The 18,461-nt window shown below is 35.1% G+C and overlaps 2 protein-coding genes across 3 annotated transcripts; one reads left to right on the forward strand and one right to left on the reverse strand.

Moving 5' to 3' along the window:
- Positions 1 to 4,196: 4,196 nt before the first annotated feature.
- On the forward strand, positions 4,197 to 7,898 carry LOC113349275 (glucan endo-1,3-beta-glucosidase 13-like). 2 transcript variants are annotated; one of them, XM_026593220.1, is made up of 4 exons: positions 4,197 to 4,596; positions 5,433 to 6,704; positions 7,301 to 7,331; positions 7,421 to 7,898. In XM_026593220.1, the coding sequence occupies exons 1-4, from the start codon at positions 4,548 to 4,550 to the stop codon at positions 7,539 to 7,541; spliced, it is 1,473 nt and encodes a 490-aa protein (XP_026449005.1). In that variant the 5' UTR covers positions 4,197 to 4,547; the 3' UTR covers positions 7,542 to 7,898. The 2 variants fall into 2 exon arrangements, with proteins under 2 accessions (XP_026449005.1, XP_026449006.1); XM_026593221.1 differs by lacking the exon at positions 4,197 to 4,596 and adding an exon at positions 5,079 to 5,172.
- A 1,602-nt stretch (positions 7,899 to 9,500) lies between these two features.
- Positions 9,501 to 12,580, reverse strand: LOC113352074. The gene is made up of 7 exons (XM_026595944.1): positions 12,456 to 12,580; positions 12,120 to 12,173; positions 11,734 to 11,811; positions 11,530 to 11,626; positions 10,838 to 11,107; positions 10,159 to 10,751; positions 9,501 to 10,052 (listed from the first exon to the last, which is right to left on the reverse strand). Exons 1-7 carry the CDS (start codon positions 12,578 to 12,580, stop codon positions 9,851 to 9,853), a joined length of 1,419 nt encoding a protein of 472 aa, XP_026451729.1. The 3' UTR covers positions 9,501 to 9,850.
- Positions 12,581 to 18,461: the final 5,881 nt, after the last annotated feature.

Raw genomic sequence — 18,461 nt, forward strand, 5'->3', positions numbered from 1 at the left:
CATCTCTAATATATTCAATGTGCAAGAAATTTCACTTTTCATGGAGAGAATGAAGTTCTTTATATTCATTAACTCGAGGACGAGTTTCTTTCAAGAAGGGGGACTGATGTAGTACATTTCTTTGTGTATCAACTATGACAGTTGACTCATGAACAGGGTGCCTCATATTCGGAAGGTACCAATTTTAGGAAACTGGTTTACAGTGTGAACACAGTTTTTCTTATATACGGAAGGTGCCAGTTTTAGGAAACTCCTTTACAGTGTGAACAAAGTTTTTCTTATATACGGAAGGGTGCCAGTTTTGGGAAACTCCTTTACTGTATGAACATAGTTTTTCTTTTGCAAGTATTTTTCTTTCCTAGTTTGTTTAGCTTTCCTTTTCTTTGCTGTTAGTCGGTTCTTGAGAACTTATTTAAAGGCTATGCCTTCTTGTTTTGAAAACACATCTTATTATCAATATTATTATCAATTCAATTATCAATTTTACAACCTTTAGAATCTTGATCCTTGCATCAGATTTTAGCTAAGTTTCTGACGAAACTTAATTATCTTCAAAACCCAAGTAACTTGCTTGCTATATCCTGTTCTGTGCTACACTACCTGAGACGAAGATAACTTTGATGATTTCTATCTATCTTGATTGATGGAGCAAGCTCAACAATCAACCAAGATCAGGATACTCGAGCTATCAAAATAAAAGATAGTTTGACCTGGCTTCACGAATCCTTATGAAGTCTTTTTAGTCGCTAAAACCTAAAAGGGTTTTAGGAAGATGACAACTCTAGTTTACACCTAGGACACACAAGAAGTAGTGTCGGGATTCAAAGATCCCAGTTGTTTGAGGTTCCCCTTTTATAGACTTTCAAAGCATGTGTTGCTTTAGGTTTAAGCTAAGATAGCTTTGGAACCAAGCAAACAATATCCACTGTTAGATGAATCTTTGAATCTAATTAACATAACAAGATATACACTCTGGTTAGGATGAACCGTAACCGAACTGTGTACAAAGACAACGTTCATGAATGATTAGCCGAAACTAGCCAACTGGACTATAAGCTTAATCATTTTCATAAACATTTAAGACTTTTGAGTTTGAATCACAATCATAATTTATAATGTGATCAATCATGTCTATATAGTGTTCTTAGAGATTTATTCAAATGCTAATTATCTCACAGAAATAATTTTATGTGCATCTGAAAATATTCGACAGGGCAAGTATTGTACAGATAAGTGTACTCAGCCTTGTTCGCGAATATATTTGTCGTGGTACATGTACCCTTAAGACAAGTTAGAGTTGCGGAACATACATAACTTTTCGGTTTGGATACCGGGTATGGATACCACACCGGTTACAGAACCAGCAGTTCTTTTTTAGTAGACATACTGGTTTGCATACTGTTTCAGGTTCACAGACTATTTATGGTATGGATACCGGGTATGCATATCACTAAGTCGCTGCCAAACTATAGCTACACCGGTACGTGTATTGGGTACATGTACTACGGCTCCGGGACTATAACAGTTTTCCCAGTTTGTGAAACTGATATGCATACTATCTTGTATCCAGATTTTCATTAGTTCTATATTTCTCTCTAGATCAATTCAAAACATTCCCAAATAACATCAATGACACATATCATTGTTCCAGGCTATTTTCGAATGATAATCTTGAATCATAATTTTAGTTGCGAACAATAAATTGTTCTTAACCGAAATTCATCAAGTATGAACAAATGTTCATTAAGCTTAGTCATATATATTTCGAGAATTTCCTTAACTTGGTAAGTAGTTTTCGAAATTCTTGATATGCTTACGATAGTCTAATTAGTTATGCGACAACGTCTCATAGATAGAAAGGTGAATATAACTTGAGAAATAGGTGGTTCAGTCTTCACTTACCTTTTGTTGAGGAAGTTCTCCAAAAGCTTCAGTTGATCTTCGCCTTCAAACAGTATAACGCAATGATGACTTCCATGATGTCCGTTTCTCAACTACACTTCTACCCTAAACCGAGACTTAACTAATTGTAGACTAGAAATCAAGATATAGTTTGGACAACTAAATTTGCCAACAAGCTTGAGGTAGCAACACTTGTGAGTTTGACCGAGCAATGCTCTAACACATGATGCACATACAAAAGGTGTTTTGGCTATCAATGATGTCTTAGAGGTGTTTATGAGAGTAATTGCAATGCTAAACAAGTTTGTAAAATTTGTCTTTGCGCATCTGCTAATATTTACTGATACAGTTGGTGAAACGGTTCGTGAAACGTTAAGCTTTTCATGAATCCCGAGCGCTACGGTTCGTGAACTATTCAGCGACTTGTGAACTCAGATGTCAATGGTTCGAGAACTGAGTTTGCCAACCATTGTTCTTTCACCAATTTCATATCACCACAATTCGTGAACCGGGTTAGTGAACCTTCCTATACTGAACTTTACGGTTTGCGAACTGGTTTACCGACCTTCTTGTATTCCGAAAACTCAGATATATATGGTTTGCAAGATGGTTCTCCAACCTACCTGAGTCCAAATTACAGTAGTTCTGAATTTCTCTCTTTGATGTTGGAAACCTTCCCAATGCCATAGATATAAATATCATTGCTTGGGCAATTTTCAAACAATCCATATGACACAAAAATAGTTCTTTGAACAATAAATTGTTTCGAACTAAGATTCCTAAGGACCAATGAACATCCATTGCTTAAAACATATTTCAAGATATTTAATAAGGAAAGCTTGACTCAAAATTTATTCTCTGCGATATTAAATCTACTAGAAGTCATACGACATAGTCTCGTAAAGATAGATTTGTGATGCATGTGACTAAATAGAATGGTTCAGTCTTCACATACCTCTTGTGTTGATGAAATTCTCCAAATGTCTTAGGGGATCTTCAGTCTTCGAGGGTTATTCTGTGATATATGATACTCAACGACCAACTTCTATATGTAGTCCAAGACTTGACTTAGTAGACTTGAAATCAAGATATAGTTTTGTTCATCTAACATTGACAATAAGCTTGAGATAACACAACTTGTGAGCTCGACCGAGCAGTGCTGGCTCTAACAACATATCATAATATCTTGCATATGGAAGAGCTTTTCTAGAAGAAAAAAATCTAGGATCAATGACTTACGAGGAGAACCTACCCCGATATGTTAGGCTCTGATTTTTATTTTGCTGATTTTGCAACCTATAAAAGAAAAAAAAAAGAAAAAAAAGGATTCCTGCATAAACTGCAAAACCAACGCGTGGATACTGGGATACCACTTCATCACCAACTTTGAAAGGTCTAAAACATTTCAAATCAGTATATTTTTACCATGTATAGTTTCGCCAAATGCAAAATAGTATAGTAAAAGGATGAAGAAAATCTTGCAGAGAAAACGAGCTGAACTAACTCCAAATGCAAAAAACAAGGTAGAAGGATTCTTTTTCACTTTTCTGAAACTCCCACAGAACAACTGCAGTGGTGCGAGTATAACCAAAGATCAAAGACCAAAAAAAACGACCAAATTTGAGTTTAGTTTGGTGTGTGACGCTACGGGTAGAAGACTAAATTTGGTCGAGCGTGCACTATACGTTCGCCTGGTGTGGGGCGTAAACTATACGTTCGCCCCGATAAGATTCCAAAAAACAAAAAAAAAAAAAAATGGGGCGGAGGTATAAAGCCCGCCCCATATAAAGTGAACAAAAATAAAGAGTGGGACGTAGGTATAAACCCCGCCCCACCCAAAAGAAAAAAAAAGAAAGAAAAATATATGGGGCGGAGGTATAAAGCACGTCTGGTGTGAGGCGGAGACTTTATGCACGCCTGGTGTGGGGCGTTAACTATACACCCGTCTGGTGGTGGGGCGTTAACTATACGTTCGCTCGATTATATTTGGTTTTGGTCTTGGACCAAATATAGTCTGGAATTTGGTCTTTGGTCCAGATTTTAATCGATAGTATGTCCGTTGTGTCTCGTTTTTTGACCAAATATTTTGTTATACTCGCCCACTGTGGTTGCTCTCAAGCCCCTCAAACTTTTTTGTTTCTTCCTTGTTGTATTTTACCGTTGGTGATAGTGTACTGACCTCGACAATTACTATACACTCTACACATTGAATACTCTTTTGTATAGTACCAGACTTTGTACTCTACTCTCTAGAAAAAGATAAAATTTTGGAATTTGTTCATAAAAATGAATAAATAAAAGAGCTACATTGATCAAGATTTGAGACAGACATACATGCCTAGCAGAGTTGGAATCGAGACAAAATATTTTATTAAATTCTCAGTTTGATTAATAAACTCATTTCAAGTCCGTTTCCTGTCTGTCACCAACAGAAGCAAGCAGCTACTAGCATCCGTACAAACATTGTTACTTATTTTCTCACTCTCATCACTCCACTCTAGTCACTCTCACTCTCTCTCACTCTTGAGAGCTCCGAGAGAGAAACACTCAGAGATTCTTCTCTTCTCAGTCAAAAAAAAGAAAAAGAAAAGGGTTTTCAAAATTCAAGTTCAATCAGTAGTAGTGAAGCTGCTGGCGGAGTAATCATGGTCTCTCATTTCTTCATACTTGCTTTGTTCTTCTTCTCTGCAGCAGGTATTTTCTTCTTCCTTCCTGCATTTTACAGATTCTTCTCTCATTTGATCTTACTGTTCAAGTTTTTTGTCGGCAGATTTTGAGTTTTTCTGTTTTTAGATTTGTGGGTTCTTCTTAAAACTAACAAATCTTCCAAATTTCTATGATTTCTTGTTCATTCTGCTGAAATAAGAGATGGGTTTTTGTAATTAGATGGAGATGTTTAGTCTTTAGCTGAGTTCTTCAGTGAGATTGTTCTTCTACACTGTTGTTTCAACAGTAGCCTTTTTGGAATAGAAGAATAAAATAAAGTGATTGATTTGTGCCCACAAATTTTTTAACTTGTTTGGAAATCAAGTAAAGTAGTGATTCTCCAAAAAGTGAGAAGAAGATAAAATAATTACTTGGAATTATTTCAATAAAAATATCTGCTTTACTCTTTGTATGTATGGTGAGTTGGTGACCCTAAATCTTATGGCACAATATGTAGATAATGTGGGGTTTGGGACAATTTTTTATGAAATTTATTCACTAAATCTTTACATTTATGATCTAACCTGATCACTGTCCCTGCAAATGACATTGAACATGAAATTTGTGAGTCTACTTGATAGCTGAGTTCCATGGAAATTGTACATTCGTATGTAATTGTTTCGTTATTATCGAGTTTCGGGTTTTCAAGTGGTTTAAGAGATGTTTTCCTGTGACAGTTTTTGTTGTTCATTTCAGTAATTTGAGTTCAATCATCCTCTATCTTTTATTTACTTTGATTTACATTGTGGTGTTGTTATTTTTTAATCAAATTTCGCTAGACTTTGGCGTAGATATCGTAATGGTGTACCTCATTGTTTTTTCAGAACTCTGTAGAGCAAGCACAATTGGAATTTGCTATGGGAGAAATGCTGATGATCTTCCTACGCCAGATAAAGTAGCCGATCTGGTTAAAAATCAAAACATCAAGTATCTTAGAATTTATGATGCCAATATTCAGGTGCTCAGAGCTTTTGCAAACTCAGGAGTAGAACTCATGATTGGAATTCCCAATTCAGATTTGCTTCCATTCTCCCAGTTTCAGTCCAATGCAGATACCTGGCTAAAGAACCAAATCTTACCTTACTACCCAGCTACAAAAATCACTTACATAACTGTGGGTGCCGAAGTAACCGAAATGCCTGGCAATATATCAGCCTTGGTTGTACCTGCAATGAAAAATGTTCAGGCAGCTTTAAAGAAAGCTGGACTTCACAGAAAGATCAAAATATCAACTACCCATTCGCTAGGAGTCTTATCTCGATCGTTCCCTCCCTCAGCTGGAGCTTTTAATAGCAGCCATGCCTTCTTCCTGAAACCCTTGTTGGAATTTCTCGCAGAAAATCAATCCCCTTTCATGATCGACATTTATCCTTACTATGCTTATAGAGATTCGACTACTAATGTTTCTCTGGACTATGCATTGTTCGAGTCTTCCTCGGAAGTTATTGATCCAAATACTGGTTTGATCTACACAAACATGCTTGATGCACAGGTCGATGCTCTCTACTTTGCACTATCGGCTTTAAGTTTTCGGACCATAAAAATCATGATTACCGAGACAGGGTGGCCTTCAAAAGGAGCTGCTAAGGAAACAGCTGCTACTCCTGATAATGCTCAGACCTACAACACCAATTTGATTCGTCATGTCATCAATAACACAGGAACTCCTGCAAAACCTGGACAAGAAATGGATGTGTATATCTTTTCTTTGTTTAACGAGAACAGAAAACCAGGAATGGAATCCGAGAGAAATTGGGGATTATATTATCCTGATCAGACTAGTATTTATACTCTAGATTTGACTGGAAAAGGTCCGGTAGACACGGACGCTGGAGCAAATGCAACGAGTACAAATGGAACATGGTGTATAGCTTCGACAACAGCTTCAGAGTTAGACTTGCAGAGTGCTTTGGACTGGGCATGTAGTTCTGGAAATGTGGATTGTTCGGCTATTCAGCCTAGTCAACCTTGTTTTCAGCCAGACTCTACAATCTCTCATGCATCCTTTGCATTCAACAGTTATTATCAGCAGAATGGAGCTAGTGATATTGCTTGCGGCTTTGGAGGTGCAGGGGTAAAAACTACCAAAAACCCAAGTATGGCCATCTCATCTCATCTCATCTCAATATGTCTTATATAAATGATATCTTCTCTGCGTAAATATTATTTTATGTTTGCACCTACTATATTGCATGACAATGACAATACAAGTCTCCTGGATCCGATGATCCCACTAACTTTAGTATGTTAGAAACACCGTATGTACCTTGAGCCACCAAATTTTGAAGTTTTGTGTCATTTCAGCTAGACTAAACTGTTCTGTGAATGTTCCGCTACAGTTTACTTTTGGTTCACTACTTTAAACTCTAATACTTGTTACAATATTAGCTCCATCTTTGACTGCTTGGTTTTAACTAGCGACCAATGAAGATGTTCTTAGATTTCCTATTCTGCTGCAAGGCTGTGTTTCTTCACCACATGGATTGTACCATATTTTGGGTCCTGAATAGTTCAAATGGTTTTTGTTCAGTGAACAACCTAGATCTGATCATTAGCCATCGACAGGTTGTTAATGTAACATGCAATTTTTTTCAATCTCAATGCTCTATATCTTGCATTTGCATTTGCATTTGAGTTCTTTATGCTTTTGTGATTGTTTGGATGTTAATTCCTCTATATCTTGTCTCTCCAGGTTATGATAACTGCTTATATCTCACAGCTGGGTATGTTCCAATCCGATTTTGACATTCATGCTGCACTCCATTTTTATCCGTAGTCCTATCTCATTTCGGATGTTGTTTATTATACGCAGGAACATGAAAGTGGGTGCTAACAACGTCACAGCTATCAAGCCAACATCAGCATCAGCGGAGAGTGCTATTTCTCTGCTGTTTTCTGGGGCATCACTTGTCATTTCTCTGTTACTCTTTTGATAGTTGGTGTTACCTTAAAGGCTTAAAGTGATGATATATAAACAGACTCAATTTTCCAGCTTTTGCTACTGTTTAGCCTACCCGACTAGGAGACTTAAGACGTGCCCCCATAATCTTGTATGAGACTACTGAGCTAGTTCTAAAATAACTACTAACATTATCTTTGATTTCCTTTTCTTTTGTCACAAATCTGAAGGGTTAATGGGATTAAGGATTAGAGAGAAATCAGTTAATTTTCTTTCATTCTGAAATTTAGAGTTTATTTATATATTTTTTTGTTCTTGGGTTAGCAACTTATTATTTAGAAAATTGTTTAATCTATTTATCAATGATATATGTAAAATTGTTACAGACCTACTAGTAGGTTAGTTTATTCTGCAGAAAGTTTGAATTTTATTTTGGCTGGAAACTTTAAAATTTGGAATTCATCTGGTGACAATTGCAACTCGGCTTGAAAGATTACTTCTGGTAATGACCAGACACAAGAGAAGGAACAGAAGTACTAGTATAATGCAAAAGGAATAAAGCTGTTAGGATTTCCACACCAATCGATCCAACCCTTTCAAATGAAACCTGTTTTGAGGCACTCTTTTTTTTTTTTCGAGGCATACTCATCCATTATATTATCTAGGGTGGGTTTATAAGGGGTGTCTAAAGGTAGTGTAATTACCTATAAATCCCTAAATAATTTAATAAGTCATAGTTCCCTTATCCTCAAAAATCTAAAATTAAAAATCAAAATAAACTTTAAATTTAAACATCTAGGACTGTAATTCAATAAAGAAACTAATCAAACAAAGAAAACACGAATCGAAGTGAGCGATGTTGGAATGCAAAATCAAAATCTCAATTGCTATTTGATGTATTTTAGAATGTATGTGTAACAAACCCATCTTGTTTTTGATTGATTTTATTTTGTTTGATCGGTAGAATATGATTTCAAAGATGAAATTAGGGTTTTCAGAAGATCAGTTCGGCTGATCTTGCAGTATCAATTTTGAGCCGAACTTAGTGTATGATTTAGAGAAACACTATGTTCGGCTAATGCGACTTTACAATATTTTCAGCCGAACCTCAATTTTCCAGCCGAACCTCAATTTTTCAAGCCGAACCTAGTGGATGATTCAGTTTCTGAGTGAAGTTCGGCTGATAACTTTTGAGCCGAACTGTTCATCTGGTCAGCAGATCTGAGTTTTAAAAATTCAATTTTTTGGCAGATTCAACTTATAAAAGGAAATTAAACCTCGATAGAAGTTTACCTCTGATTTGAGTCACACATTTTGGTCACTTCTAATCACTAAAATCTCAAAAGTCAAAACCCAAGCTTTTTTTCTTCACTTCTTCTTCTTCCTCTCAAAAATCCCAACTCTCTCACATAAATTTGATTTTTCTACTAATTCACCACTAATAATTTAATGTTTAATCAATCCTTAAAATTCATAATTAATCAATTCTAATCATAATCATTTACACTAATTATATAAGGGCAGTTATGCCATTATCAAAAATGGTGGATGAGGGGTGATGTTGTTTTTTATTTAGTGACCCTATTTTAGCATTATCTAGTATGCCTCAAAAATATCTAGTATGCCTCAAGATAGGTTTCTTTCAAATGAAGGCCAACATTCAAGACCCAAGAATAAGTAAGCAAACCAAATGCGTGAAAAGTATAATGCAAAAGGAATCAAAGCTATACGGCCCATTCTTTAGGCAAAATGACAAGAGTGTAATGGGTGAACAAAGGGGATAAATGTCTCAGTGGCAGGGTTCTGCTTTCAATAAAGCAAGAACCTGAACCTTCAGGATAAAGTTCTACTTGTTTCCGAGTTAGGACACAAGCTTCACATGCATAATAGTGGAAAGGTGACCCAAAATAAAACCCGCAGAAACACCATGCATAATTATGATTTTGTGTTCAACTACAAGATGGAGAATAATTAGGTCAGGTGGATTATTTTTTATGCAATTTCAAATGAAAAATAAGCAACAAATGATCTTACAGGCACAGCAGAAAGACATTCATCAAGTAAAGTTGGTAGAAATTGTGCAGTACTTCATCATAACACTAAAATTCATTTATCAACATAATCATCTCACAAGGATTTGAGAAACTGCTTGTTGAAGCCTTGAGCGGTACAATGAGTTTATCAGACATGTAGCAAGTGAAAGTAAATCTCTTCCTGCTATCCCGCCAGCACAGAACCAAGCAAACCACTCCAGACGAAACAGCAATACTGACATCCTCAACCTTCAGCTCTTGCGTAGTCTTCCATAACTGCTTGACACGATCAACTAACTTCCAGGATGACTCAATACCAGGGAATGAGGCGTTCATACCTCGAGGGTTCTAGTTTTAAACAGGGGAGGTGTAAAACCCAAATTTCCAGTTCAGCTGCAGCAACGACAAAGCATTTCCCAATCTGTTCCTCACACATGCCACACAAAAGATTATTCCCTAAACCATCCGGTGTTTGCTCAGTTTCATTAGTGTGTTGCACAATCACAGTTGTCCTGCAACAATAAGGCAGGTTCTTAGTATAAAACAAGAAGCGGCTGCAAAAAGAATAAAAGAGAATAATAATAATAATAATAAAAAGAATCTCAAACCATTACTTACAATGGAGGGTGGATGACCATCACTGATGGAATAGGAAGATCCTGGCCGAACAATTGTGCCATAAGAGAAATATTAGCTAATGAAGCAATCCGGAAGCCACAGTAGTTGCACTTATAAAATCGCTGGGAGTATATTGTGGTTCTTACTGAAATGTCGACCGGTGCAGTTCTACTAATGGATAAACTATTAGAAGGTGTCCCGCTTTCCCAATGTAGCCCAGCAGCCATTCCAACTGACCTCCTAAGATTTGAAACTGATATTCTATTCCATGGAGGTGTCCTGCCAGTATTAGGTAGTGGAATGGCAACTGAATCAGAAAAGTACATGTTACCAGGATGTGCCCTTCGATCAGGATTTTGCATTGAAAATTGCAAATAATCCACTGTAGCGCATGTGAAGTTAAAATCATAAATTGGCACGAGGCGCTCCTCCGGACGATTACGCATGAGTGATACAGGGATGAGCTTGGCAAGCATCAGAAAACCACACAATACTTCGAGCTTCATAGCATGATGATAAACGCCACCCAGGACTTTAGGCTCTTCATTTCTCAAAGAGTCGCTTAGCCAATTACACAATTTCTCAGTTGAGGCCTGAACAGAAAAGCCAGGAGTTTAATAAGCCAGTTATAGAACATAATCAATCACATGAAAACTCAAAATTCTAAAATTCAGCATACCTCGAATTCATCAGAGGAGTATCTATCAATCCTCTCACTGAATCGGTGAGGTTGTTCAATAGGACTGATAACTGGCTTAATAAGCTTAGCAAGTCTCGCAGAGAGCCACACGCCAAGAACAAAAGCAGCAATTTTAAATTTCTCAGCAGGGGTCTGAGTTTCAAGATGTCCAATATCTAGATGGCTTGACGCAGTAGCTAGCAAGAACTTAACATACTTGGCTGCCAAAGAGTGATGAGTGTTCTCTGCTGTTGGGTCTAAGTTACATTCCTGAAATTAAGAGGTTCTCTTCCCATTATTAAACACATATAACAGTAATTTATCTAAATGGAATATAATGCATTAACAGAATCTTAAGTGCTGCGCAAATAAGAATTGAAACCAGTCATCCCCTTAAACTCACATGATGCAGTTCATATATGTCACAAAAAAGTGCACAAAACTCCACAATTGATATACCTATATCACCCTAATTTTAAGCTAGACAGGAAGTCTTGGCATCCGACAAGAAGAATATGGTAAAGACTAACTTTACCCTGCATATCCCGGTGTTCATCTTAAGAAACGTGATAATAAGTATCTCTGTTCCTAGGAAACTAAATGGTACTTACAAAACACTCAAAGAAAACAATAAACTGAATTCTTGTTCATGATTCTTGCTTGCAACAAAACTGAATTCTTGATGAACTTACTTGGTTGGATGAAGCATGCCATTGGATTTCTTGTATTATCTTCTTCCTCCTTTCATCATCATGCTGACCCTCCAAAGATTCTAACACTAAATTATAACTGAAGAGAAATAGCAAAAACAAGACAGCATTAAAAATATTCACTTAAACAAGAACCTTAAAACATAAAATTCAGAGAAAAGCTAATATGATGATAAAGAAACTCACGCTTGTGGAAAGGCAATTAAGAAATGACCCCATTGATTGATATAGTGATTAAAGTCTCTCTTGTGTAAGTGTAATTCTCTAGAAGCCAAACAAACATTCAGAGGTGAGTACAAAGAACACACTGATTGTGAGAATGAATAATCCATTTATGTTTGTGATTCTATTCAATCACCAGACAAGAAGAAGAAGAAGAAGAAAGTAGGGTTTCTTCAACACTTTGGAGAAGTAATTTAAACAATGAGCGCAAGAATGTAACAAAGAAAGAGGAACACAGAGTTCTACTATTAACAGTTGGTTGAGTACGTTGTAGCTCACCGGGAATTTAACACGATATTTAAACTAAGACGGTTTTATCAAATCGGTAAACTCAGTAACACATTACTTACCTGAATTGAAGTTCCACCAAAAGCTGACCGCTGGTTGTTTGAAATTGTACATGGCTGGTTCAAACAAACCAACAAGGGTTAGCTGTGACAAGGTACAATCCCATTTCTGAGCAACGCAGCGTGCAAATCGTTACATCCGGTTTGCACCGTGGCATTGCTCGGAAATGGATTCCCACCGCCCAGCCACATAAGAAGAGACTAGGACTTATGCATTTCCCCATCCTTCTCCATTCCATACAAGTATGAAATGAAATGATTAGAGAGGAGAAATTAGGGGAAAAATTCATAGAGAGAATCTCAGACATGGGGAACTCGAAGAAATTACAGATACCTAACCAAACTAAATGAGACTCTCTCTTGAAACCCCTAGCTTTTGAAAGGAACGAGAAACAACAAGGGTAATCAATCCCCCAGTTAAAAGGAGATTTTGATTTTGTACGTTTTGACTTGATATCAGCCATCACAGTAATTTATCTGGGCAGATTCACAAACACCTGTGCATAGGGTCGTCAATCCCAATCCGAAGCCCGAGATCCGTTTCCGAAAGATCGGGATCCTATAAGATTTAGGCTGGGTTTGTGAAGCCCAAAAAAAAAAATTCTTACCGCCAGGCCCACAATTAATTTCTGATACAGTCGCACCCATAATTATTTAAAAATATTTAAAACATACTGAAAGACTCTATTACCCTTTATCGTTTTTGGGCATAATTTTTTTTCTTCTCCGCCGGTTTCTTTCCCTATTCCTCCATTAATCTCTGTAACGGATCTGCAAAGATTTTTTCTCCATCATTTAAAGAAATAAATCATTTAAAATCGATGATTCAAAGAAGTAAATCATTTTTGACTAAACCCTAGAATACATTTCAACAAAAATGGATGAAACAGACGAAGAAGAAAAAATCAAGTAGAAGAAACAGAAAAAAAGTTATGCAGCTAAATTTTCCCTTATATTGTCTTATGCACTAAACAAAATGATGCAGAAGACATTACGCACGTGCATAAAAATCCATAAATCAGAAAAGTGAAAAAAGTAATGCATAAGACATTATGCAGCTAAAACAAAAATAATGCATAATGTTTTATGCAGAAATAATAATGGCATAATGTCTTATGCATTAAACAAAATGATGCAAAAGACATTATGCACGTGCATAAAAATCCATAAATCAGAAAAGTGAAAAAAGTAATGCATAAGACAATATGTAGCTAAAACAAAATAATGCATAATGTCTTATGCATCTAAAAAAAAACTGATGCATAACCAGAAAAGTGAGAAAAGTAATGCATAAGACATTATGCAGCTAAAACAAAATAATGCATAATGTCTTATGCATCTAAAAAAAACTGATACATAACCAGAAAAGTGAAAAAAAGTAATGCATAAGACATTATGCAGCTAAAACAAAAATAATGCATAATGTATTATGCATCTAAAAAAAACTGATGCATAACCAGAAAAGTGAAAAAGTAATGCATAAGACATTATATAGCTAAAACAAAATAATGCGTAATGTCTTATGCATCTAAACAAAACTGATGCATAACCAGAAAAGTGAAAAAGTAATGCATAAGACATTATGCAGCTAAAACAAAATAATGCATAATGTTTTATGCATCTAAACAAAACTAATGTTATGCATAAGACATTAGGCATAACATCTTTAATTCAAATCTAATCATAAATTTCCGATTGAGATCAAAAACATGGAGACAAATAAGGTATGAAAATTTCCAATTCAGTTGATATCGAAATACTGCAACACACTTCTTACCCTTTTCAACTTCAATTTTAATTTCTTTTTACTTCTCGAATAATCAAAGACAACAGAAACCCAAAATCCCCAGATTTAAACCGCGGATTTTGAAACAGAAACTCTAGTTTTATTGAGAAGATTATTCAGAAAAAGATTTGGGAAAAGATTTGACAAAGGGAAAAATCCAAATGTTAAAAACGAAGAATCGGAGTTCACCATTGTTTTCTTCTCGCTTCTCTCTGTTCGTCGCTCGAAGAAAAGGGTAGTTTGGACTTTTAAAAACTGAGAAGCATAATTTCATAAATTATGGGTCTGCTACGAATTTTTGACGGGAAAACGGGTGCGCGCCTGAACTTTTCTGTCTGTGGGTTTGACAGTGGAAAAATCTGGGAGAATGGGTCTCCATGTAGTTTTCACTTTTCGAAAGCACTTTCAAACCTATATATGTCAATATTTTTTGAAATTGGTATTTGGTAAAAAATAATCAAAGTGCTTTTGACCCAAAGCACTTCCCAAATTCCTCAATTTTTAAAAGCAGGGGAGGAAGAGCTTTTAAAAGCTACAAAAGCATAAGTTTTGGTCCCACCAAATTTTAATGTTTGATTTATCTTTATTTTATTTTGTAAATGACAAAAATTACCCTTAAATATATATACAATCAATTTTTTATTTTTTATATTTTATTCACCAAATATTATTATATTTTATTTTCAAACTATTTTATGATACCATTTAATTTAATTTGTCAAAAATAAAAATGAAAACAAATATTAAATAATTATTTAATTTTAATTTGACTTTTTGTTTGAAAATTATATATATATATATATATATATATATATATATATATATATTAAAAAGTGTTAAGTAAAATAATTTTTTTAACAATTATAGTAACAATTAGTATTTTTTTTTTGAAAGAGCCTGACTTAGAGTGATGCTTTTCATTGTAATTTGAGTAGTACAACTTATTCAAAATAAAATAAAAAATTTGTAAATTTAAAAGAATTAATTCAAAAGAATCAATATTTTATATATTTATATTTAATTGTAAAAAAATTAGTTATTTTTTAACCCGATAAAATAGAATAAACCTATTTTCAGAGATATGTCTGTTTTTGTCATTTGCCACAACAATAGTGGTTGAATTTGATATTTAACCAAACACACTTTGATTGATTTTTTAATCAGCTTTAACTTTAATTAATATTTTACCAAACGTCTAACTGTTTTTTTCTCACAGCAGCGCACAACAGAAAAGTGTTTTTATAAAAGCCGCATCAATACCAAACTAAGTATTGATCCGATGTATCGGATTCAATGATTTATATGTGCCGATACCAACATTATTAGGGCTGATACCCTTTAGCCGATCCAACGGTCAGGATCGCTTAAGAATTCTTTTGTCCTATATGAAATGGTATCAGGCTATCAGCCCCTAGTAATCTGGTATCAGCCCATATAAATTGGCGGATTCGGATATCGAAACTGTACTTCTTAATGGATTTTACCTCCTTATCCTAACAGAATCCCATCCGTTTGATTATATTCCGCAATTCGATAACATCGCCTTGAATATTACTATACATCTCAGCTGCACTTAATTCATACAACTTCATTTCTAAGAGCCCTCGATTTGAGTGTCTGATTAGACCAATCTTGACTTCTTGGTAATAAGTCTTGACTTTACTAATTCTTTGAAACAAAACAAGCAAAAGAAAGAAAGGGTGGGGATTTTTGGGATTTTTGTTTTCCTTTTCTCTCTCGCTCAAATCCTGGTTCTGTGTAATTCATTCGTTAGACGGTGGAATCAGATGAAAAAGATTTAAGATTTTGTATTCTACGATACACTGATCCAAACAGAAGTAATAAATAGAATGAAAATTTGTAGATGAAACTCCTGGTCAGTTATGTGCCGTTGTCCCTTGGAAACAAGAGGTATTCTAGGTTCTTAATTTTAATACCTCTCTCTGTATTGTTTTTTGGTTTTTGATTTGAATGTGAACTTAGGTTAGAGATGAAGAAGGAAGAAGGAGATTTCATGGAGCTTTATTGGAGGTTATTCTGCCAGGTATGTTAATATTGTTGGTTCTAAAGAAGGATGGATACCTCAAACATTTACGTTAATGGAGAACAAGCAAGATGAATGTAATGCAGAGATTGCAGGGGATGAGAAAGGAAGAAAAGGATGAGAAATCTGAAGAACTTAATAAAAACAAGAAGAGAAAGACGTAAGAAGATAAATAATCTTTGGATTAATAATAATAATGTTCTACATCAGTCCCTTTTCTTGAAAAAACAACTTTCCCTCAAGTTGAATCATGAATCAAACGAGTTTATTCTCTCTATAGAAAGTAAAAATTTCTTGCACTTATTTTCTTCAAACTTAGTTATTGTAATATTCCAATTGGAAGGAAGATCCACAACATAAGCATCGTCACTTATTTTCTTCAAAACTTTGAAAGGTTTATACTTCTTCATTTTAGTTTTATTGTAAGTGCCAACTGGAAACCTTTCTTTTCTAAGGTGTATCACCACCAACTCTCCTTCTTCAAATGTTTTAAGTCGTTTGTGTTGATCAACATTTTCCTTGTATTTAGCATTAGAATTTACAACTTAGTTTTAACTTCTTAATGAAGCTGAGAAGCTTTGTCAACTAGTTGATCTGCCTTTGCATGAGACTTGGAAGGTTTAGGTAACACAACCAAATACATAATATGATTTGGTAATTTGGAATAAACAATAGCAAATGGTGATTTACCTATAGAACGGTTTACAAAGGTATAGAATGCAAAATCCATATGAGGAAGAAACGTTTCCCACTGCTTTTCTTGATATTCAGCAATCTTAGCACAAATTAAATTTCCCAATGATCTGTTGATAACCTCAGTCTGCCCATACGTTTGAGGATGTGCAGTCATACCATATTTTAGTTTAGTTCCCAACCTCATCCAAAGAGACTTCCAGAAATAACTGAGAAACTTGGTGTCACGATCTGACGAGATGGAGTTAGGTACTCCATCTGTAGTCTTCTTGTAGGATACAAAGTGTGCCATTTTAGAATATCTATCAACAATTACCATAACAGAATCATTGCCCTTAGCAGTACGGGGTAAACCAAGAATAAAATCCATACTTATATCTACCCAAGGAGCATCAGGAACTGGTAAAGGTGTATATACCTAGTGTTTTGAATAGTACCCTTGGAATGCTGACAAACCATGCACTTTTGAACAAATTTCTGCACATCTCTTTTTAAAGAAGGCCAATAGTATCTTTCTTCAACTAAAGTAATAGTTTTATCATGACCAAAATGGCCTCCAAGACCACTTCCATGCAGTTCATGGATTAGATAAAGACTCAAAGAACCTTTTGGAATACAAAGATGAATACCTTTGAAGAGAAATCCATCTTGGATAAGAAAATCGTTAACCCCAGAAGTCATATTTCCACATTGCTCCATATTGTCTTAAAACCTTCATCATCAACATATAAGTCTTTGATGTAATCAAAAGTTGCACTCTCATTGTAAAGAGTGATAAGAAAGTGAGCACGCCTACTCAGTGCATAAGCTACTTGATTCAATTTACCACTCTTATGTTTAATGGAGAAAGTATATTGATTTACGGTAAATAGCCATCTATCATGCAAACGATTTACTTTAGCTGATGTTCGTAAAAACTTCAAAGCTTGATTGTCAGTGTTGACAACAAACTCACTATGAACCAGATAAGGATGCCAGTGTTATAATGCTTGAACGAGAGCATATAATTCAAGCTCATAAGTGGACCATTTCTTCTTAGCTTCTGAGTTTTTTTCAATATGAAAAGCATCTGGGTGATCACTTTGAGATAATACAACTCCAATTCCCACAATGGATGCATCACAATAAACTTCAAAAGTTTTAGTGAAACCTGGAATTGCAAGTACTGGTGCGCTACACAATTTTTCCTTAAGAAGGTTAAAACTCTTATCTGCTTCTTCAACCCATAGAAATTTTTCTTGCTTCAAACAATCAATAACTCCAGCAGCTATAGAACTAAAATTACGAATAAAACGTATATAAAAAGATGCTAAGTCATGGAAAACTTCTAACATCTTTGATGCACGTTGGAATATGTCATTCAAATATAGCTTTAATATTTGAATCATTAACTAAAATTCCTTGGTCAGAAATAATGTACCCTAAAAAGGTGACGGACTTGGATAAAAAGTTACACTTCTTAAGATTCACGTAAAGGGCATTATTAGCAAGTGCTTGAAATACTTGAGAGAGATGAAAGAGAGATGTTCCTCTTCATTACGATTGTAAATCAAAATGTCATCAAAATACACAATGATAAATTTGCCAAGGAAAGGTTTTAGTACCTGATTCATCAATCTCATGAAAGTACTGGGTGCATTGGATAATCCAAATGGCATTCCTAACCACTCGTATAAGCCTTCGTGAGTTTTAAAAGTTGTTTTCCACTCGTAACCCATTCGAATTCGAATATGATAATACCTACTACGAAGATCAATTATAGAAAACACCTTAGAACCAACTAGCATATCAATCAAATTATCCAACCTTGGAATTGGAAATC

The sequence above is a fragment of the Papaver somniferum genome, chromosome 2 (assembly GCF_003573695.1).
Source record: "Papaver somniferum cultivar HN1 chromosome 2, ASM357369v1, whole genome shotgun sequence".
Taxonomy (NCBI): domain Eukaryota; kingdom Viridiplantae; phylum Streptophyta; class Magnoliopsida; order Ranunculales; family Papaveraceae; genus Papaver; species Papaver somniferum.